The sequence below is a fragment of the Abrus precatorius genome, unplaced genomic scaffold, assembly GCF_003935025.1.
Source record: "Abrus precatorius isolate BTA unplaced genomic scaffold, Abrus_2018 Scaffold6, whole genome shotgun sequence".
Lineage (NCBI taxonomy): Eukaryota > Viridiplantae > Streptophyta > Magnoliopsida > Fabales > Fabaceae > Abrus > Abrus precatorius.
The window spans coordinates 10,999,893-11,024,442 of record NW_020874406.1 but is presented as its reverse complement, the minus strand read 5'-3'; the positions used below and the strand labels follow the sequence as shown (position 1 = coordinate 11,024,442).

General features: G+C 30.2%; 2 protein-coding genes across 4 annotated transcripts in view; one reads left to right on the top strand and one right to left on the bottom strand.

The window, feature by feature from the left end:
- Positions 1-24,550, bottom strand: part of LOC113869153 — a 31,548-nt gene that overhangs the window by 4,583 nt on the left and 2,415 nt on the right. The window contains exons 5-20 of one of the 3 annotated variants that reach the window (XR_003505470.1): positions 24,165-24,221; positions 23,802-23,896; positions 23,347-23,479; positions 22,647-22,820; positions 21,889-22,079; positions 21,644-21,710; positions 20,721-20,854; positions 20,211-20,277; positions 20,044-20,106; positions 19,718-19,959; positions 19,504-19,633; positions 19,136-19,228; positions 18,025-18,210; positions 16,892-17,580; positions 7,873-7,875; positions 1,150-1,161 (exon numbers count right to left, since the gene is read on the bottom strand). Coding sequence is in view for 2 of the 3 variants with exons in the window: in XM_027505330.1 (XP_027361131.1) it covers positions 17,287-17,580; positions 18,025-18,210; positions 19,136-19,228; positions 19,504-19,633; positions 19,718-19,959; positions 20,044-20,106; positions 20,211-20,277; positions 20,721-20,854; positions 21,644-21,710; positions 21,889-22,079; positions 22,647-22,820; positions 23,347-23,479; positions 23,802-23,896; positions 24,165-24,221 (1,926 nt within the window). In the remaining variant the exon portion in view is untranslated. Of the gene's footprint in view, positions 1-1,149; positions 1,162-7,872; positions 7,876-16,196; positions 17,581-18,024; positions 18,211-19,135; positions 19,229-19,503; positions 19,634-19,717; positions 19,960-20,043; positions 20,107-20,210; positions 20,278-20,720; positions 20,855-21,643; positions 21,711-21,888; positions 22,080-22,646; positions 22,821-23,346; positions 23,480-23,801; positions 23,897-24,164; positions 24,222-24,550 lie in introns of those variants that run through there. The other 2 variants (XM_027505330.1, XM_027505331.1) reach the window with 2 other exon arrangements.
- LOC113869155 (ribonuclease P protein subunit p29) lies at positions 4,421-8,178 on the top strand. The gene is given in 9 exon segments (XM_027505334.1): positions 4,421-4,631; positions 4,746-4,781; positions 4,871-4,944; positions 5,226-5,494; positions 5,739-5,807; positions 5,961-6,019; positions 6,863-6,964; positions 8,001-8,026; positions 8,028-8,178. Coding segments are annotated over 9 exon segments (909 nt in total). The 5' UTR covers positions 4,421-4,456; the 3' UTR covers positions 8,127-8,178.

Sequence of the window (24,550 nt, the reverse complement as noted above, 5' to 3'; positions counted from 1 at the left end):
GATTATTCGGTAACTTACCTACTTAGATAGAGTAGTATACTCTTATTTGTCCTGAGATAAATTTATTTTAAAGAAATTTTACTGTATAACTTAATGATAAATTTGTGCCCATATGTAGTTTATTTTATTTGTCAATTTAATTCTATTCAAACCAACGAATTTCTCGAGTCCCTGCTCTTAGCTTATAAATGTTACTCATCAAGATGTTACACGGACATGTGAGTAAGATAGCTTATGTTGAAGCTACAGAACTATTCATCAATCAAATAAAATCAACAAGATCAAGGACAATGATGAAATGATAACTCAAAACTTTCAGAATTTATGTACACTTTAAATATTATAATTTGAGTTGGATTCTATTAAAATATTAAATACCTTTATTTACCTTTTTGAGATTTTGGATTTAATCACTTGGCTTGCAGTGAAATGTGAACATTATAATAATATTTAACAATCTCAGCTAAGGATGGATTGACATGCATAAAATAAGTTATTTAATAATTTGTTTGTTTATAATAACTTGTATAGTTAAATTATTATTTTTATCTGAATAATTTGTATTTAAGTCATCTTAAAATTCTATACTTGAGTGATGACTTGTTTAATAACAACACTTACCATCTATTTTTATATATTAAATATGAATTATAATTCTTAAATAATTTTTTTAAGAATTATTCTTTTTAATATTAGTTTACAGTATAATATTATAATTAATAATTATAAAATAAAAATTAATTATCTAAAATATTTATGATAATATTTAAATTATTTTAAAATTTAAAATTAATTAGTATATATTAATATAATTACTGATAAAATAATTTCATAAATTATATAAAGATTTATAATATATTTTTAAATATTTGTAAATTAACTCTAAAAGTAAAAAGATTAAACTCAAATATAATTTAAATTTATAAATTATAAATTTAATTCTATAAAGTTTAAATTCTATAAATTTAACTAAATTAGTTTTAAATTGAATATATAGTTTATAAGTAGTAATGTGAGAGTAAGAATGATATATCTTTCATAATTTTTACAAAAAAACTTATGTCCATTTTTTTTTTAACTTCTTGAAACACTTGAGTTATATTGTCATCCCTTCTCATATTCAATTTCAAAAACTTGGGCAAGAACAACAACAAACCCAACCTTTTCAAAGAAAAACTTCAAATTATGACTTTTATATAATTTAAAAATAATTATATGCATTTCACTTCATTATTTTAATAGAAAACATACATAATTTGTCTCAATTATTTCATGTTTGGTCATGCTTTGAGTTTGGAATAAATCATCTTCCATTGAAACAGAAGAGTACCCAGACATCTAACTTAATAATTGACTTATACTTGCATCATTTATATTCATCCTATACCACAAATTATATAGCTTATACGTTAACAAAAACAGGAAACATTATGCAAAACATAATTATGTCTCCATAAATAAAAAATAATTAAAATACTTACTTATTCTTGTAATCAATAGCCTCTTTTATGTTGGGATTGATATACAATTTTGTCTATTATAAGCATTTGATATGCCTAAAGTTCCTGAAACAATCATGAAAAATAATTTGTTAATAACTTATACTTGCATCATTCCTATTTATCCTATACCACAAATTGGATAGCTTATAAGTTAACAAAAACAGGAAACATCATACAAAACATAATGATGTCTCCATAAATAAAAAATAGTTAAAATACTTACTTATTCTTGTAATGAATAGCCTCTTTTATGTTAGGATTGATACAACTTTGTCCTATTATAAGCATTTGATATACCTAAAATTCCTGAAACAATCATGAAATATAATTTGTTGATAATAATAACTATCACGTAATTAAAAAGAGTTCAATATAAATAAAGAAACATACCACAAAATAGTTTTATTTTACATAATTGAATAATCATAATAGTTAAAGCATTAAAATTTTCATTCTTTAAAAAATCAACCATTGTATGCACTTCGACTAAATAAATATAAAAACTTCACATTTTCATCGACTAAAATCATGTCCATGCGATTGACTTGAGTTTTATTTCAAAACTCATGAGAGAACCACAAATGAATTATCCGAACCATTATCTTCTAACCCACCTTTCCAGATCGTATTTCAGAAAGTACTGAAATAGTAGGCATCATTTTATAAGAATCTTAGTTTAAAATTTTATTTCGAACAAACAACCTGTATTTTCCCTTATATATACCTAATAAAATACAATTTCTTTCTCACTTTAAGATATTATTTTTTACTGATTTTTTGTTTTTATTTTTATAATAAACTTAATTTAAATTTCAAGAGTTTTATGTAATTTTATCAATTATTAATTTTTAATAATAAAATTTAAAATAAACATTAATATTAAGGTTCAAATCTGCCGCAAAGGATGCACTTTTTGAATATATAAAAATTTCTAATTAAAAATAAATGTATTTAACTGATTTGAATTAAATCATTCAAGACGGCCTTAAAGGTGCTATTTTTTGTTTTTATTTTTATAATAAATTTAATTTAAAGTGTAAGAGTTTTATATAATTTTATCAGTTATTAATTTCTAATAATAAAATTTAAAATAAACATTAATATGAAGACACTTTTTGAATATATAAAAACTGCTAATTAGAAATAAATGCATTTAACTAATTTGAATTAAACCATTCAAGACAACTTTAAAGGTAAAGATATATCAAAACTGCTAATTAAAAATGAATGAATTTAATTGATTTGAATTAAAGCATTCAAGATGGCCTTAATTAGTAATTATTAATTATTATATAAAGATTATTATGTTAAAGAGTCAAAGCAAATTCTCCTCCAAAACTCATCTACTTTTATACATATAAAGATAAATATACATACCTAATAAAATATAATTTCTTTCTCACTTTAAGATATTATTTTTTACTAATTTTTTTGTTTTTATTTTTATAATAAACTTAATTTAAATTTCAAGAGTTTTATGTAATTTTATCAATTATTAATTTCTAATAATAAAATTTAAAATAAACATTAATATTAAGGTTCAAATCTGCCGCAAAGGATACACTTTTTGAATATATAAAAATTGCTAATTAAAAATAAATACATTTAACTGATTTGAATTAAACCATTCAAGACGGCCTTAAAGGTATTATTTTTTGTTTTTATTTTTATAATAAATTTAATTTAAAGTGTAAGAGTTTTATATAATTTTATCAGTTATTAATTTCTAATAATAAAATTTAAAATAAATATTAATATGAAGACACCTTTTGAATATATAAAAACTATTAATTAGAAATAAATGTATTTAACTAATTTGAATTAAATCATTCAAGATGACTTTAAAGGTAAACATATATCAAAACTGCTAATTAGAAATAAATGAATTTAATTGATTTGAATTAAAACATTAAAGATGTTTTAAGAATGATCTTTTTTATTATTAGTTTATGTGACTTTTTTTATATTGAATATTTATTTTTTTTATTTTTTTAAATTACATTTTTATTTCAATTTTAAATTTAAATTTAACTCATTATAAAATCATATATATTCTTCTTCTTTTTCTGTGTAAACTTATTTTTAAAAATGTTGTAATGTTAATTTTGATTTATTTTTTAAAATTTGAATTTTAATATACTATATTAATAAAGATAAAAAAAAATATTTTTATTCAATCTTAATTTGAATTCTGAATATTTTCTTTCTTGATTTTAAAAGTATGATATTTTTTTTACCAAAAATATATGATATTTTTAGTCTTATTTAATATAATAAAATATTCATTATTTAATCTAAATATTTTTTATTTTATATCATAAATACATTTCATAAATTTTTATTTATAAAAATATTAGGAAGTTCTTTTTTTTATATTATAAAATTATTTTTTAAATAAAAATAATTTTTATTGTTATCAATAACAATTATTTTATGATTTTAAAATATTAAATTAAAGATATAAAAATTTTAAAATTAAAGAATAAAATGTGAAAATATATTATTAAAATTAGGACTTATCATCTTTTGTTTATGTAGTGGATAAAAATTTAAATTAAGATTAATTAATACTAAAATTTAATTCGTATAAAAAAGATATTTTTATATGTTAAAGTTGTCGTAGGGATGCAGGTGGAACTCAATCATGAAATCACACGTTAAAATAAATATTATTTTATCAATTTATTTACGTACTTTTATTTTAATAAAGTGTATTAAGATTCAAATTTTAAACTAAAAGAAGGAAGGCACGTAACATGATTAAAAAGATATATTTTAAAAATACTTTAATTTAAAATTTAAAATTAAGTACTAATGTTGATATTATAAAATAAATAAATCTATTATTAATAATAAAACCCTTTTCCCCTGAAGGTTCCGCCTGCGAAGATCTGTTCATCGACTACGTCGACTCTCTTCTCGTTTCATTCATCCAGCGACATCACTACGTTTGCATGGCTTCAGATTCGAGGAAACGCACATTAGAGGCTTTGGAGAGAAGAATTGCTGTTGCTAAAGTTGAAATTCTCCAAAAAGAAAACAAAACAAAAAAGATTTTAAACGAAGATGGGAAACCATATGTTCCCTCACTTTCTAATTCCAATCTGTGTCATTCAACACCCAAAATAGGTTTTTTATTTTCTATGTTTTTTTTGGTTAATTTAAGAATTTAAGAATTCTGCCTTACAATATGTAAATATATTGCTTCACATTTGGCTGATAATTTTCACTTTTCCCCTCCAGGGAATTTCAGTTTTTCTGGTCATGCCACTTTGCAAGGTACTAGACTGTCAATTTTTTGTTGAGATATTTGTGCACATTATATATTGAGTTTACGTGAACAAGATGAAGTTAGTATTTGTTTGCAGACGTTGAAGATGATCCAGCATATGCCCCACTTTCTGTGCCTGTAAATGAAAATCTGCTCACAATTAACGAGGAGGTATTTATTTGCTTGGAACTCATGTCATGGCAAAGAATAATAATAATTCTAATCAAGGCATTCTATGATCGAATTTTCCATTATAATTCTATAAAGTTTATAATTAATCTTCTTTGAAGTCTCCTCTAAAACGATCATTGATGCAAGTAATAATTTATGGATCTTAAAAGCAACCTTTTAATCTATTAGCAACCATGGAATGCTGCAATGTAAAAGCATGTGCTACCATTCCAAATTAACCAAAATATATAATTTGTTCTCCATTGGCATAAATTCTGCAGTTTTCTGCACAAAAAGGAGGAGGTTCAATTGATGGCATATTGCACGAGCTTCTTCAAAAGGGAGATGCAGCCCAAAAGTACATGCAAGGATCTAGAAGCATGAAAATTGACAACTGGATCCTTCTTGATAATTATGTGCAGGGGCGGGTGCTTTCTTCTGGTTCTCAAACTAGGGCTTTGCGAATTCATTCAAAACGCTCTAAGAAACACATGTCTATGAAGCAGCATAAAAATTGTGGATCATTAGATCTTCCTGAAGAGTACCAAAAGTAAGTTCAGTGTCTCTAAACTACACTTTCTAGGAGCCCATGGATCCTTATTGTTATAGCCATGGCTTTTCAATTGCTGTAGTGTTTGTTGTCGTGGGGAATCTTTCATTTCAGCTTTTGTTTGGGGACTTTTAGGTTCATGCTATGACCAAATAATGTTTTAAACTCCATCTTTTATTCTAATTGGTTCTTCTTTTCTGTGATATTTTTTTGTTCCGTAATAGTTTGTTCACTTTGATTACAGATTTGATATTTTCAAGCCAATGCATGAAATGTGGAAAGACTATATAATGCTACTTCTTAAATCCACTGGGTACTTATTTTTATCATTGCCGTTAAGTTGATAAATTTCGCAGTTTCTTATCTTCAAATTGTCCAGCAGAGAGAAGAAGTAAAAAATTATTTTAGTAATTTATAATTTTCTCTCCTCACGGCTTAATGACCGTGAACCTGATCAATTTTGCAGTAAAAATCAATTGGCTCAATGTCTCCTTGGTGCAGATCTACATGGTGCTATTATTTTAGGTTTGAGGACACTCTTTTTACTTTTGAATGAGTTATAAACCTATTTGAAATTCTTCACTATCAAAAATGCTAAAACAGTTTCCATACCTGGTCCTGTTCTTTTCACTTTTGAGCTGGTCAATATATTACTACATTGCAATGCATTGGGCACAAGAGCAGTTATTTTCTATTGATTGAGTGTTGTATTTATTTTCGCAAAGATAATTATGTTATAATGTGTAACTCTTTCATGTGCATCAAAAGGTGTGTTAAAATTGCTGTCGCTGCTGAACTTGAATTTGAAAGCCTATCTTTGGTGTTCTTAGAAAGAGATAATTATTTTGAGTAGAAGTATTTTTGTGTAATCACTGTGTTTATATTTACGGCAATGAATTCAATAATAAAGATGAACTACTGATCGTTACTGGCTGCAGACCAGGTACTGGATTTTCTTGTCCGAAGAAAGATTCCCTGATTTGAACCATCCCCCTGCTACTGAGATACCCATTGACCTGCATACCCTTTTTCATAGTCCTTACATCCAGAATTTTTTTGCTTTTGTTTTTCTTAAAACAGTCTGCCAGAACTTATACAGAGTGTGCTTTAGGCCTTTTAAGTAAATTAAAATTTTGAAGATGCATTTCTATTATGAGTGCTGTTTAGTATTAGTATTTCAAAAAATTTCTGTATGAAAACCCCTGGGAGTCCTGGTAGACAGCCCAAGATACCTAATCTTTCCAATTTACCAAAAAGAGTCAGTCTTTGAGACTCCTACAGAAAATAATTAATTATTTTAACCTCTATCTCCTATATAATTATCTGCTTGTTACCACTGACTGTATGATGTCCACCTATGTTTTGCAGTTGTGGAGTGTAAAATAAGCCATTTTACAGGAATTTGTGGGATCATGATTCGTGAAACTGCAGAAGCATTTGGGATAATCACTGAAGATAATAAATTCCGGGGTAATCGTTCCACTATTTAGAAATACAAACTGGTGTTGGATTGTCAGAGCTGTTGTTATTCCTTTATTTCATAAGCATTAGTGCTCACACGATTGTAAAAGTTGTATGTGTATGCTTTTCTTGAATTGTACTAGTAATTTCTGTACAAGTGTGATAATAAAGGAATTAGAATTTTGAACTTCGGTTTTGAATTTTAATGTAATTTAAACAGAAATGATTTTTAATTTTGTATTCAAATTGAAGAGAAAAAAATGACAAACAGTCGATGCATTAAGCTTATTTTAAAATGGAACTTGTAAGTTGCACTGAAAAATGCTTTTGTGTTTGAATGGTATGGGAAATTTCTGTTTCCTTTACTTATGTTTTCTGTGATGGGCATTGAACTTTCAGTTTCGTGTTTCCACTTTCCTTATTCCTGAATACCTAGCTCATATCATAATCATTTTCCAAAACCCTGAAATTTTTTTCCTGAAAGAAACCAGATTTGCTGCCGATATACAAAGATCTGAAGTTGTTTTGAAGTATGTTTCTATATTTCTAATATATTATTGAAAATACGCTTTTTGAATTTTTTCCAATGACACCCAAGCAAAACATTTTCACTCACAGCAGTTCTTAAATTAGGAGAATGGTAACTTCCTCACCTTTGTATGGAGGGTAGAATCCTCAAGAGCTTTCGCAAGATCAAAAATCCATTTTCTCTCCTACTGCCAATTAAAATTGTGGGATATCTGAGTAATTCTACTGACAAATTTCCACTTCTACTGAGAAAATTACATGGGTTTCGACTTACTTTCACCTGTACACTCTCTCTCTCTCTCTCACTGAGAATTTCTTAAAGTTTCATCTGTTTCTCTTGTAACATTGTGGATAAGTTGATTAAGAATTAGGAACCTTTACCATAACACATTCTGTGATCTGTTTAAGTCAGCGTGGTGATGATTTATCTATTGCAGGATCGTTCTCTTTAATTTATCCGTTTCAGACTTGTGATTTGTGATGACCAAATACTTACCCTCTATTTGATAACTTGCAGTTGTTCCCAAAAAGGTTTCTGTATTTGTATTTCAAGTTGATTGCTGGAAAGTCACACTGCATGGAGATAAACTTGGTTCAAGAAAGGTTGGATTATGATATTAGTAATGATGCTTCAACACTGTAGGTAACATCTTCACTTCTCTAAAGGCCTTTCTCTCAGTTTTTGATGATGGTACTGCATCTTCTTACTGATGGAACCATGCTATTGTCATCTTGGGGTTTTTCTTGCTATTCAAAGATGTTTACCATTATTTTCTTACTGTTAAGAAGAATAAAATATTCATGTTAAGCAGCCTATGGGAGAGAAGGAAGTGTTTGAATGCTGAATTATATCAGTAGAGAAGTTGGAGGTTGCTTAAAAATTAGTTCTTGGCAAGAAAGTGAATGACAGTGACCTTGACTTGTAGGGGCATTGTATGACATCCAGTCACCCATTGTTAAGATGCATTTGTTGCTAGCTTTCTATTATGTTATTTTGGGCCCTTAATCTTGTAACTGAGCAAATTGAAGTATTGGTTTTTTATGCTAGTTCCATAACTTCTCTTGCCCAAGTGAGAGCCCCCGGCACTGCTGGTGTTATACTGGAATGATACCATAGATAAAGTTTGATTATAGATTTTGGTCACCCTAGTTACAAGATTGCTCTTTTGTCTTAGGAGTTGGACACATCAAGCCTTTCTGTATGATTTTTTTGGATACGTTGCACTTCTTACCTTTAAGAGTTAGAGGCTTTTGGATAGAGTCCAATTGTAGATTTTGATATGTTGCACTTTATGGGTGTATTGAATATCCATATGCTTGCATGTGTCTGTAATCATCTGTGTTCTGGAAGTTAATGAAACATTGAGAGCATGGAAAGGGGACTGATGTAATTTCCTTTTAACCACATGTTAAAAAGAAAAACACAATGTCATGTGTTGAAGAAGCTTTTTCCTGTTTTTTTTTAATTTAAGATTATTAATACTCTTACAATTTTCAGTTCGTGAGATGAGATATTTGTATTTCTTCTGAAACTTCAACCATGGATCAAGTTTTCAAGTATATTCTTAGTTTGAACTTTAATTTTGATTGATGTGCATTATTACAATTAAATCTGACAATTTTCAACTTGTAATTGCTGGTTACGTTGTGACATAAATTGATAACTCGTTGATATTTTTGTAGTGAACGGCATAAACACTTTTTCAACTTGTGGAGTTGAGGCACGATACTTATTTTCACAAGAATATTTCACATTGACACCCTGAAGCAAGTTGACTACTAACTGGGTCAATGGAAAATGTTACACTATCAATCTCAGCATTCAGGTTGGGTAGATATGTTAGAATTCCGAAGTGGGTTATTTAACTTATGCTTTGGAATCAGAAGTTACTTTTTTTTTGTTCTTCAAAAGCTAAAATGACTAGAATAAGTCTGACCCAATTTTTTTTTATTTTTTATTTACTTTTGAACCCTTCCTGTTTAGTGGGAAAATTAGAAAATCTTGTCGCGTAACAGCAAGGGATATTGATTTCCATTTTTCACGCTAACATGTAAATGAATTGCAATTTTGTAGTGTTAGTTAGAAGCCGAGTTGTTCATAGTCTATGATGAAACCTCTAATTTTATGAGTGATGATGTAAACCTGGTTCTGTTCTGTGCGCTTTAAATAATTTGGATTGTTCAGTTCTTTCTTATTCAAAATGCCTTTGCGACGCAACTGAGTTCTAGAAAAAATTCTTGCACTTGGATGTGATTTATCATTCAAAATTGTTTTGGGTGAGTTGATGTTTTAATTGGACAATGGCCGATAACTACTCAATGAATATTTTATTTTATTTTCTAAGAACAAATAAAAAAAAGTGTTCTTGATCTGACTTATTTAACAAATTGACCTAACTTGTAGTGAAAAATTAATGCAATAGTTCTTGTAACTATAGTAAAATGATCTAAGCATATGTTAGTAATCGAATTTAGTAGGCCTAACTATGAATATTAAGCAAAGCTTTCAAAAAATAAAGTTTCATAGATTAAGTCAAACTTTTAGAAAGGCTAACTTCAGCCTTATAAAATCTTTATATATACCAAATTTGAGTCATTGAGTTGAGAAACAAGTGTGGCTCAAGACTTATAAAGTTATTAACCCAACTCAATCCATTTCTTTTAGTGGGTTTTTTTAACCTCTATTTTAGAGTTAAGCATTTAATAGTAAAATTAAAATATGATTTTAATACAAGATAAGGTTATATATATATATATATATATATATATATACACACACACACTATGCAAGTCTAAAAATTCTGACACTTAAGCTGAGTCTTTTATTTAACTTAAATTTAACGGTTATAATTTATTATTTTACCGGCTGTTTAGATTTAAGTTAAATGAAAGGCTCAGATTGAGTTATAATTTATTACTTTACTGGCTGTTTAGATTTAAGTTAAATGAAAGGCTCAGATTAGATGTAAGAATTTTTAGATTCACACTGGTGTAAAAAGATTCTTTTTCCTATATATATATATCAATTTCAAAAATAAAAAAATTTTAATAAATTTTTAATATTAAAGTGAACTTGAGAATAATGATAATTTTGACTTTATGTAATATAAATTACTTATTCTATCAAATTTAGTAATTATGCAATGCAGATGTATGCATTTGTTTTCATTTTATGATATTAATTAAAATATGCTTGTGTAATCTTTTTTATGAAAAAGAAAAGAAAACATAATGTAAAACATATAACAAAATTATAATCAATTACAATATATTTTTTGTGATTGTGAAAATGAATAACTATAATGAGTAGTGCATATATAGAAAATGAATCACAATATTTTATTTTATTTTGTTGGAAGAATCACAATATATTTGTTGTGATTGTGAAAGTGAAATATAATAATCTTTCACATATGATGAATATATTATAAAATGAAAGGATAAATTATTATTTTTTTTAATAATTTATATGCCTATGTTGCTAAAACTCAAAAGTGCCAACAGCAAGTGCAGTGAACTTTGATACATAGTGTATTTAAATCACATATTTTTAAAACACTTATTTGGTACACAAAATGTGCAAGAAATAACAATTGACTAATTAAAAAATATAATCATACAGGTGATCGTGAAAAATTAAAATTAAAATTAATAAAATTATTACATCTGAGATTCATACATAATTAATTTTTTTATTATATATCTATTTTCAATATTATTTTTCATTAAAAATTGTAACATTTAATATTTTTAATGCATTAAATTATATTATATCATGTGATTTTAAAAAAAAAATTATTATATTTAAACTTTTATTTGATAACTTTATTAAATTCAATTTTTAGACCTTAATTTAAGCAATTAATAATAATAATAATAATAATAATTTATTATTAAAAATATTTATTATATTAGATATACAAAAATATTATAAATGCTTTGCTGTTTAAAAAAATTATTATTATTAATTATATAAACACAATTTTTAATATTGAGATTAAAGTTTCCATCTATTGTATTCCCTTGGACAACTTTTAGAAGAACAATTGTTAGTTTTGATGGTCTTGCTGATCAAAGTTTTTCTTCAAAAATTTATTAGACTACATTAAAAAGTATGAAAAAAATATCAATTATATTTTATAATAAAAAATTGATTTTAACTTTTTAAACAATGCTCTCTTGGCTAGCATTTACTTTATTTTATTTCCTTAATACATTGATAAGCATTTATTGGCATAAATTATTGTAAATATGACTGAGTGATGGAAGTTTGAAAAAAATCATAAATGAGGGTGCAACGGTCATATTGTCTAGGGTTTCCTCTGCCGCCACAAATTGGCATTTGAAAAATTGAAAACTGAGGATCTAACGGTCATATCTTTTTCTAGGGTTTCTTCTACGCCATTCACTGCACAACTACATATACCAACACACACATCTCCATTCCCTCCATTGATCCATAGACAATGGATTTCCGCTACCTCTCGAGGAAGGAATTGCAGACCCTCTGCAAGAAGAACAACATTCCTGCTAATATCACCAATGTTGCCATGGCTCAGTCTCTCGCAGCTCTGCACCGAGTAATGCCCTTTTTATGTATCTTCATTATTATTGTTTCTTGGGTCATTCTTGATCTTCGTTTTCCTGAATTGGTGTATTATTTGTTGTGACTGAATTAAATTAGTCTAATTGGCTCTGGTTGGGTCATTCTGTGGAAACTGCATCGAAATGAGACATTGATAATGGAATCTTTGAAATTGAAATGTGGTAGGTTGAAGGGTTGGATGAGCTTTTTAATCGTCAAGTGGAATGTGATAACCTGGAATTCCAAGACGATAATAATAAGGTGATTGCAACACCAGATACTCACCGTAGGATTTCAACTAGAAGGAAATCTGTGAGAGGAGCTGAAGGAATTGAACAAGAGAGCAAAGATGTGAGTGTGGCAGTAACTCCTGCAGTGCCAACCAGTAGGAGACGTGCTGCCGCAACTTCTACTCGTAGAAAGACCAAATCCCAGATTCCAGATGATGAAAAGAATGGGGCCCAAGGAAAGCCAATTGAGGAACCTAAAACTGCTGCAGCTGTGACCACTGTGACAAGGGCACATAACACGAGGCGGTCTGCCAGATTGTTGGAGAAGAACTTGTCTAAGATGAGTTTGATGGATGCTGAAGACATAGTAGGGCTTGTAAAGATTGATATGTCTGAAGATATGAGTTATATCTCTCAGCAAACAGAAGACTTAGCAGAGACTGAAAAAAGTGTGTTGAATCTTTTTGTTATCCTTTTTGTTTTATTTTCATATGATATGTTTTATTCAAAACTGAATTGGAACAGTCTATGATGTAGGGCCTAGTATGCAGATGGTATCAACTGTTGTCTCAGGAAAAATGGACGAGTTGGAAGTTACCTCCCAAGAGAAGAACACTGAATATGAATTGGGTTCTGGTTCAAACAATGCTGTAGGAGATAATTTGCAGGCTGAGCCACAAGATAGTTTAGGGAAAAGCAATTCTTTGGAGGCTGAACCACATGATTCAAATTTGAAAATGGAGGAAATTTCCAAGAAATACAGCTATTCAAATGAAGTTTGTGATGGGTCAGACATGAACAAACCAACAGTAACTGCTGTATCTACAGACAATCAAGCAGGTGCAATTTTTCTTCATCTACTGATTGTTACTAATTGCAGACCACAGACTATTCTTGTATAATGATCCTAGCATTCATGATGTTTTTCAGTGAAGTCCCCTGATTTTCATTTTGATCACTTTGCAGAAACTGTGATATTTGTTGAATTGGAGAATTCTTGTGATTCTACTGAATCAGAAAATGAGAATTGTCTAGAAACCAAGCACAGTGAGGCTTTCCAGTCTCTTGACGATTCTTCACGGGATGTTACGGCATTCATTTTGTCTGTTGAGGAGGTGCCTGATAATGCTTCTGTGGAGGTTACTAGCCAATACATTGTTGGCTCACTTCCTATGTCATCTGTAAGGAACACTAATGACCATGATGACAATGGCTCTGAAGAGATATCTGCCTTGTCTAATGAGGTATCTGCAGATGCTTCTATGGAGGTTACTGATCAAGAACTTGATGCCTCAACTGTTGAGATGCCTGATGATGCTTCTTTGGTGGCAACTGGCCAAGACATTGTTGGCTTGCTTCCCATGTCATCTGTAAGCGATGATTCAGTAAGCTTGAAGGGATCAGTTTTGCAAAACATTGATAACCAAGATGAAAACAACTCTGCAGAAATATCTGTTGTGGCTGTTGATGTATCTGAAGATGTTTCTATGATGGTTACTGACCAAGGTGCTGCTAGCTTGCTTCCTATGTCATCTGCAAGCAATAATTCAGTAAGCCTGAAGGAATTAGTTGGGTCCATTGCTGATAGCCTACAAACCAATGACTCGAGAGAGATATCTGATGCTTCAATGTCCTTGTCAAGTTGTAATAGCATACTGGTTGACAGTGATGTTATTCCGGGAGAAAGTGCTATCCCAGAACCGGAATTCAGTATCACAGTGGAGACGATTAAGCAAAAGAAGAGTCCAATTACTGAAGTTGCTCCAGTGCCAGTCTATGAGCAGAAGGAGAATATTCCAATTCAGTCAGTTGTTGCCACTCAATCAGAACCAAAGGACTTTGCAGATGAGCCCACCGAGGAGGGTGAAAAGAACAAAGCTTATATGATGAAGGAAAACACAGGCTATTGTGAATATCAGAAAATGAGTATACGAGAGCTAAAAAAGATGCTGAAGAACTTGAAACTAGATAGTAAATCAAACAGCAACAATAATGTTGTTACAAAGGTAATATGAATTTCTTTTACTCTCACTTGCAGTTTTTTTTAACATGTTTGAGTTCTTAACTGTATTTTAGAAGTAACATTATTCACTGTTAACGTACGCAGGAAGTGGATGGGAACAGAACTGCTCTGCAGGTGCTGCCAGGGAACCAAATGATAGCTGGTGAAACTCAGAATGATAACGGAGTATTCTAACAACATATTACGGCTATGTTACCACTTGGGATGTGGTAAACACAAATTTTTGGTTGTGTAATTCGAGGTCCAAACCTTGGTTTGTGCCAATTTTTTTCCTTCTACTTGCAAAATTTTGATTGTAATTTCAGTTATTGCAAAGCAGTTCACCGGTACTTTCTATCATTTTGGAAAATATAATTTTGATAGGTCAAGCTAGACTTAAATTTTCTCCCAAGTATTTACGTCTATGTTTTATTCCTCTTTTTGGCAAATAACCAAAGCTAAAACAAGAAAAAAAGGTGTGGATACCAATTAATTTTTCAAAACTGATAAATAGACCGTCGTACGTTTGAAATTTTCATAATTTGTTAGTACTGTGTGGTCAGTTATTTCCCTCCACCTGAAGGGAAACGAACAAGTAAAATTAACGACTCCATCCAATCAGGAAATGGCATTTGGAAATCAGATGGTAGATAGCCAAAACAGTAATGAAATTTCCTTTTAATATAATTTGAATAACTACAAAAATATAAATAAGCATTTTTATTGCCTCAATTCAATAATATAAGAAAAAAATTAAATATATAAAACATGTGAAATCAATATATAAAAGAGTTCATATTAAAAAAAATTGGATAACTTTTTTGTGTAAAATAACCCTTAGAACATGTATGTAATGTTGTATAACTAAAATTTATTCAAGTCAAATCATATTATACTCGATGAAAAACATGTGATATTTAAAGATATTTTTATTATAATGATAATAATACAACTTATTAGATTAAATTAATATATTTTACATGACATTATATAATTATCACATAGTACTAATTTATAATATATTTATTGTACTATATATTTATAATATGATAATTTATTAAAAGAGTTTATATTAAAAAAAATTGGATAATTTTTTGTGTAAAGTAACCCTTAAAATATGTATGTAATGTTGTATAACTGAAATTTATTTAAGTCAAATCATATTATACTTGATGAAAAACATGTGATATTTAAAGATATTTTTGTTATAATGATAATAATACAACTTATTAGATTAAATTAATACATTTTACATGACATTATATAATTATCACACAGTACTAATTTATAATATATTTATTGTAATATATATTTATAATATGATAATTTATTAAAAGAGTTCATATTAAAACAAATTGGATAACTTTTTTGTGTAAAGTAACCCTTAGAACATGTATGTAATGTTGTATAACTGAAATTTATTCAAGTCAAATAATATTATATTTGATGAAAAACATGTGATATTTAAAGATATTTTTGTTATAATGATAATAACATAACTTATTAGATTAAATTAATACATTTTACATGACATTATATAATTATCATACAGTACTAATTTATAATATATTTTTTGTAATATATATTTATAATATGATAATTTATTAAAAGAGTTAATATTAAAAGAAATTAGATAATTTTTTGTGTGTAAAATAACCCTTAGAACATGTATGTAATGTTGTATAACTGAAATTTATTCAAGTCAAATAATATTATACTTGATGAAAAATATGTGATATTTAAAGATGTTTTTGTTATAATGATAATAATACAACTTATTAGATTAAATTAATACATTTTACATGACATTATATAATTATCACACAGTACTAATTTATAATATATTTATCGTAATATATATTTATAATATGATAATTTATTAAAAGAGTTCATATTAAAAAAAATTGGATAACTTTTTGTGTAAAGTAACCCTTAGAGCATATATGTAATGTTGTATAACTGAAATTTATTCAAGTGAAATAATATTATACTTCCAAATTAGAAACACTAAAAATACTTCCAAAAAAAAAAAACTACACCTTCCAAATTTTATACAATTTGCAGACTACAGTTACCAGCTTGTCTCCGTATTTGTTGTACGGTATTCGGGTCACCATGAGACAACAAGGAAATGCAGCAATATGCTTCCTCAAAAAGAATCATATTCTCTGCTTATCAACAGAGTGGATGAAGCCCTGCCGTAATGGTCGAATAGGCACCACAAAGGAATGTTTCTCATCGGAAAGATATGGTGGATGAAAGCTTTTGCTAAAACCTTGCCATAACAACTCTTGAAATATTATACAGTAAACATTCGATAGCATATATATGACATTAGGATGCTACCATTACTACTCTTCAAAACCTATGAGATTCGGGCATAAAGATCGTCTAATTGCTTACAGAATTCTTAGTTGTACTTAGTCGTCAAATGGGAATGCACTGAACCGGACAAAATGGGTTTTCAATGGCATCGCGGCATGGTGCAATTCACTGTTGTTTTTGTAGTGAACCATGCTAGGGCTGTATTCTAGAAATAAATCCTAAGCCTCTGTTTAACAATAAAATTAAATGTATCAGAGTACTCCTACTTCTCTGGCATGCCCCCTCTTTCCAAAGATCTCGGTAAAATTATTGTGCCATCAAACAAAATTTTAAAATGCAGTGGTTTAATACTTCATTCCAAATACAACGAACAACCATAGTTGTGTGGTCAATAACCACAAATGGTGCCGATTAGTTCCAGATATGAGTAAGAGTAATAACCACACATACAACCAAAATAACAACGTATGATAGCACATGTGGTTATCCAACGTATTCTTGGAATAAAGTTTAAAGCCACCATATTTTAAATTTGCTTGAAAGTACATTATTCTACCAAGAATCCGCACCCTCAAATAAAATAAAAAACTATTTCTATCCCAGCTACTGTAACCACATCGGAGCCGTAAAGAATTATTTACATTGTTTTAGAAAGAATTATTTAGATTCTTACTTCAAGAACATCACCATCTTTGAGTTTTGTGCCGGGCAGTACTAACTGTCCATTAATTAAAACCAGTTTTCCCTCCAAACCAACTCTTTGAGCAGCATCTGCAGCAGTGCTACCAGCTTTTAACCTCATAATTTCACCATGAGGCCAACATATAATTACCACTTCTCCAAGGTTAAGAGAACCATGAAGATCATAAGGCTTTGCATCATTTTTTGTTTGGTTGATGCTTACTTCAGACCGCAATTGCTCTTCCCAGGAAAGCATTGTTCTCAAAAGATGCACCTAAAAGATGAATTATAAACAGTCACTGAAACATTCATTGACATTCATAAATCTACTGGAATAACGGGAAAAAATTATCAATTTTCAATTTGCATATGCCAGACAGACAATACTTTCGTCCCAACACTTGGCCTATTATGCATATTAGACAAACTAATTTCTACCATCATTACCAAAAATATAAATACTGATCTGCAATATATAATTTGCTTTTGGCAGAGCAAATTTTCAGTAAGTTAACTGTCAGCAAAATTGACTGCTTTAAGATTATAGTCATGGAGCGACTACAACCAGTTATGTAGCATGGAATTAAAAAAAATAAAAATTCTACAGCTTATTTGAGTGGGAATAACTTTTTACAAAAAAAGAAACAGAAGTAAACATAGATAAGCAATTTCCATTCGCATAAAATGTGTAAGAGAGGCAATTTAGTTGCCAAAAAACCTTGTTATTGATGCTAGGTTCCACAGATGTTGATGTAACCAAGTCAAATTTTGACCGAGATGTAATAGAATCCACTTGCCTACCCTCAAACACAGCAGAAACAACAACCCAATATTCAGATTCTTCTTCCTCAGTAAAATTGATAACCTGGATGAATGTTGGGAGTAGGCGCCCAAATTGGTCTTGCTGCAAATGATGCAAATAATTATACAAAGCTCTTCAGTAAAGCAAGCTAATAATTACAACCCCGTTACGGGTCTAGGAAAACCAGTATTTGAATGCAGTCAGCATGATTTATTAGCATTAAATATGCAAGTTTATAATAGTTTAATTTTGATGCTATGCCAAAATAAAATAGTTCACCTTGCCATCCAATGATGCATTACCACATCATTTAATGAATTCAATAACCAATACAAATTAATTTTTTTAATAAAATGTTCAAATTTTCATCTTTCAGAAACAATCATTATATCCATTGTGGCATTTTTAACATCATACAGACTAACACATGAAACAATTTATCTTTAAGGCATGAAAGAAAAGGATAAAGGACGCTATATAACTGATGAAAATTCCAAAAAGTGATTGAATATAGATGCAGAGAAGTAGCTAGATGTTAGTGTCTTATTAGAGTACAGGAATATAATTTGTTTTAATTCTAAAATATTCATACTCTTCATGTAGTTGAAAGCTTATTTTTCTTCACCTTCAGAGGATATGGACATAATTTCCTAATTGAAGTACACAATCCTATAAACTATCTGCTAAACAACACAAGGGGTCAAGATCTCTTACAAAACTCCCTGGATTACTTATCACTTAGGAGTTTTGTTAAGCCTGCAATTTTTGACTTAGCAGAAGACTGTCCAAAATGTATTAGTTTCTCTTAAGTAATTACTACACTGAAGAGATTTCCAACACATGTCAATCATTAAGAACTAGAATACAGTTAATATGCAAAGGATAAATATTTAAGTCTAAACAAGAAAAAAGAAAAAGAAAAAATTTCCAGTGTATGTCATTGTCTATACATTGCTGATAACAAAAATAATGAAAACTAAAAGGAGGTAAAATAATTTTATATTCTCAACTGCTTAAAAAAACATACCTTGTGATACATTCCATCTCGACATAGTGTGTACTTCTCTAGACAAGTACACCAATCCCCATGTCCTGGTTCAAACCACCATTGATCAGACACCTGAAGTAGGTCAACAGTAAGCAACCTGACCACGTAAGTTAAATGTAAAATAAAATACAAAGGAAAAGATGACACAGCATCAGAGGCTGGTGGTAGAGAGGACACTGCATCACATTGGAAACAAGTTGGTAAGCTAAACTACCATACAGTCATCTATCCAGGCACTGCCTTCTAATAAGGGTAATCAGTCAATTCGTGTCCTTTCCACAAAGCATTCATCGCAAGCCATCTATAGTCAAATTTTACATCAATATATGTTAATTTAAGCAGAAAACCTTTTTGTATAGTCGTGCATAAGCTTCCCATCGCTTAATCTGGAAAGAAGATCTTCTATCAGCTACTGCTTCAGAAGCTGCTAGCCCAAAGCTCACAGCAACTAGCAATTCTCTTTCATCAGTTTCTACACTAAAAAGGTAAGGAGCACAGGGGACAATAAGTATGGACAGCTTTATAACATATTCATTACAATGTAAGTGTTGCTTCACATACCTGATGATAACAGCAGCAAGTAAGTGACTTCCTTCCACTCTGAGGACTGGATGCCCAGCCTTCAATGACTTGTATTTACTTGATAAAATATCCGAAGAATTTTCTTCTTCTATATCTTTGGTGAAATAGGAGGATGCTTCTGTTTCAGGTTCATCCATGCTGTCTATGGATAAAAAAGGATTTCCAGTTTCCTTGTAAAGCCAATGTGCGGCAAGTCCATGTTCTGCACACTCATGCATCCTCTAGGAAGCAAAATGATAAATGAAAATATCAAGAACTAAAATATAAACAAGTAACTATGCAAAATATGTGAAATAATTTAGCACCTGTGTTCTTATTTGTACTTCTAAAGGTGAGTTATCAGGACCTTGAACTGTAGTGTGCAAGGACTGCAATTTTAACAAGTTAATACCGTCATGAGCACAATTCTGAAGATCAGAAGAAAAAATGATGTTAATTTTATTTCATGAAAATATGAACCAGCAATCCTAACCTGATAGCCACTAGGCTTTGGATTAATGATGTAGTCATCAAATTCACCATCTATTGGAGTCCAAAGCCTGAATAGTCAATTGAGTCATTGTCTGGGGCCAATAGGGTTAATGAAGTGAAAAAAGAATGCCTAAGATCTATGGGTGGAACCTTCCACTCTTAAGGAGGGATGACAAAGAGGATACTAGTTGATCTTCACCTCACAGAGAGTCCAAGATAAACAAACAGGAAAAAGAGAATGGAAATATAAAAGAGGATATTTCAGTTTATGTGTTTCCCAATGGAGAATATCTCATCCTCCTCTGCTCCTGCTCTGCTATTTTTTTTTCCTCTCTCTGGATTTCTTTTCTTTTAATTGAAAAAATGAGAAGTAAAAATCTATCAAAGCACAGCATGCAGAAAAGGTCAACTAATCTTGTATCCATATCTTATATAAATGATTGCATTGAATGACTTGTGTATTGGTTATATGATTGCTTGAAGTCTGAAATATGACCTTTTTTTTTTTTACCTGTGTACAATGTCAAGTAGACTATAGCAACACTGAACTGCAGGCCCCTGTAAAGTTCCATTCTTGTCTCCCACAACTACTCTTAATGCACGTGCATCATATACTTTATCAATGCTTATATCCTTTCGTTTCATCTGCAATACATACAACCATGACCTACCATTAATTTAATACAAAGTGATCTGCACAAAAAGTTAAGATCATTAGTGCAAACATTGTTCAACAGGAAAGCTAAGCATTTACGATCAGCTGTATAAAATCATATTTGAATATGAATGAAGAATGTAGTAAAAATAATAGGAATATTATAACTAATTGCCAGGAACCTCTGCATTTCATCACTTCCATAATAAAAAATTGCTTCATTGTCAATTAAAGACTTGAGATAGAATAGTCTGAATGTACATCGGCCAAGGAATTGCATAATACGCAGAATCTTGGCTAAAGAGATGGTGATTCAATGTTTTTCCACATTCACTCCACCAACACAAGAAAAAATGAACGGAAAAAAACACCAAAACCTAGATGCTACAGTTTGTGATTATGTGGGGTTTTTCTTTTGGTTTGTTGGGGCGGGGGGTGTTGACGGGCCCTCTAAATTGTTAGTAAATTCACAATCCTTTTAACAATATTTGCATGCATATTAAATAAGCGTTTAGTGTGATTACACAAAGTTCACAAAAATTTACAGCCATAACAAAATTTGAAGGGAACTATGGAACTTAAAGAAATTTTCATTTTATGTGCAACGTTTCTTATACTTTCCACAAATTCATCTATTCACTAGCATTATGCTCTATTAGAGCCATCTGACATTTCAAACCATTCAAATAATGCCACAGCTTTGCAAAATTGTAGTAAGTCTCGCTAAAACACATACAAACATTCTTATTTCAAGGGTCAAACATGAATTTGAACAATACCTTGCTGTATAAACTATACAGGCTCTTTAATCTGCTTGATAATGTAATTTCCATTCCAGGAACGTAACTGCAAATACAGAAGGAAAGTTTTCAAAATTACAAAACTGATTATACCATAACACTATAGCAGTCAGCAGATAGAGAACGGTGCTGCCTAAAATGCAAAAATAAAGCTTAGAATGCATTTGCCATTGACAGTATTAGAAAGTAAAAGCGGTAAATAATTATGGACAAAGAGAACATACGAAGCTGATATAATCAATTCTTGTTCAAGTGCTTCCTCACAAATTACCAATGATGCCAAAGCTAACCCAGCATCCTGAACAACCTTTGGTTTAGTGCATGTCTTCATATTATTCCCAATACCACTGAGAAAGTTAGCCCGTTTTCTCCTATCCAACAATATATCAAAAGGGACTACAGCTTCCAAGAGATCCTGAAAATTAAAAAATTGAAGTAGTTAGAATGAAAATTTTGTTCTCACCCTTTCCCAGGACATGTTGAAGCAATGAAGATGGAATATTGTCTCATTGCCTCGGCAAGTAATCACGACTATCAATCTTGAATGTCTCAGACAATATGAAAGGGCTTTCCAAAGAGTCGCTTCAAAGTAGTTAATCATAAGGACTTGAAAAAATGTGATTGATCGACCTTCTTTATAACTTTTAAAATTTACTCTCTTTTTTTAATGTTTCATGAGGGATAAAAAAAGTAATTCAAATTAGCATCACCTTATAGTTCATACACTTTCCAATCTCACCTCCCCTGGTCCCTCACCCATTTTGCTTAAAAATTTTAGCATAACATATTCCAAACTTCATTATGTAAACAAGACAAAAATACTATGTAATCAAACAGTATAATAATTGTATTCAGGCACAAAAGAAACATTTTTGTGTGAATTGTTGCAGTAGCAACAAGAACCAGCGTAGGCTAGAAAGCAACTACCAAGGGACCCATAATGCAGAATTTAGCCAAATCTCATCACCTTAAAAATTCTTACCTTCATACTTACATCCTCATTGAATGACAAGGATTCAGTGTAGAAAGAAGTTGAACCGTTCTCATTCAAAGGTATCAAGTTGCCTTTTACAGAGAATCTTCTCAGATTTCCTGTTCTGTTAGCAGGACTCCACATGGAAGCCAGATCAGCTCGCATCTTTTGAAATATTTGAGGCTGGTGTCAAGGTACAACACAAACACAGGTGTACAAGTGTCAATAAATTATAATAGTGCTAAAGTCATGTCATGTTAATACTGCTTATTTTATTGGTATTTATATCCAGAAGCAGGAATTTAATACTGTAATTTCTTGCGATCATCCACATTCCTGTTTAACAATACAAGATAATAAAGGTGTCCAGCAAGTAGTGTAAATTATATTTTCAAGAGCCAGAACTCACCTTATTTTGTGATAGCTTGAACTAATTTTCAAATAAAGAAATTGAACTTGTTAATTTTTCATAAACACTTAAATGTTTAAGCACTTTGGAACCGGATGGATAGTCTTTTTAGGCCTCTCTTTGGGGCGTAGTATACAACCCCTTTAATAGGGTATGGCGGTATGCTGATATTCACACGGGTTGGAGACCTTTAGTGTTTTAATATGCTTTTCTGTCCTATGACTCTCATTTTCTTACAACATTACATTAATATAATTGAGGACTTTCAAAGCAAAAGAAACATAGCAACTATTAAAAGACCTGTAGAACAGCAAAGCATAAATCTTCCAGTTCAGCTTTCAGCGCCCACAGACCCAATCTTGATGCAAGTGAACACCAAATAATTAAGGTCTCCTCTGCAACAGCTTGAGCCTTTTGCAATGGCAGAGCATAACTGCAAAGTAGAGATTGTCACCCAATAAAATGACCTATGCAACATACCTAACACTTGTAAAGTGTTTAGCCAAAAAGTTAAGAGCACTGTATGGCTTGAGGTTGTCGGTTAAAGATGGCTTCTGTAGCAAGGAAGTAATCTTTCACAACTAATAATCAAGAAGGATTGAGAAATACGTTAAGATTAAAATATTTTTTCTTCATCTTCCAAGAATAACGGGTCTGAAGTAAAGGCAAAAAAAGGGAAAACAAAGAACTGAAAGAAGACTAGCAATAACTGGGCATAAAGGCTAAAAAAAATTGAAGAAGCTCACAGCCAGTACATTGTTCTCATGTTATGGAGCCGATCTGCAAGCTTGATGAGCACAACACGTGGATCATCGACCATTCCCAACAGCATCACTCGTAAATTGCTTGCCTAGCAGATTGAGAATGTAACACATCAGAAAACTTTCTGCTGTTAATTCCACTGCCCAATATATTATCCACATCAACCACTTTTTGTGGAAGATTAGTGTCATAAAATTAAACATACTATGCATAAAATTGATCATGGTCTTGTCTAAATTTATGCTAGGCAAACATTCTTTGCTTTATAAACTTATACTAATTACTGACATAATACCAAAGTACATTTAAGAGTCTCAATAGCTAATTGATACATATGTCAAATGTAGATTACATACCTCTTCTTGGCCAAGGACACCCTGGTTCATACTCGACCTCCTATGTCTGCGTAATAGCTGCAAAAGATAATGTAGTTCTTATATAAAGGGTAATAAAAGAAAACAGTCAAACTCTCCAGATTGCCAGAGTTGTTATTAGGATTGAGTTTCAAGCATCTAACATGCAATACGATGAAGTAGCAGAATACGTCACTAAACTCTGAAGGTATTGCATCGTTGTAATGCAATAATTAAGAGAAAAATATTAAAGATTAAAAATTCCTAAAAACTTAATCCTTAGGTGCAAACTAGAAAATGGTTTACAGGTCCACTGTAACTTATATTGAAATTTATTTTAATTACAAAGAAAGGGGCAACAAGGATTGAACTTCAGACAACTAGGTACT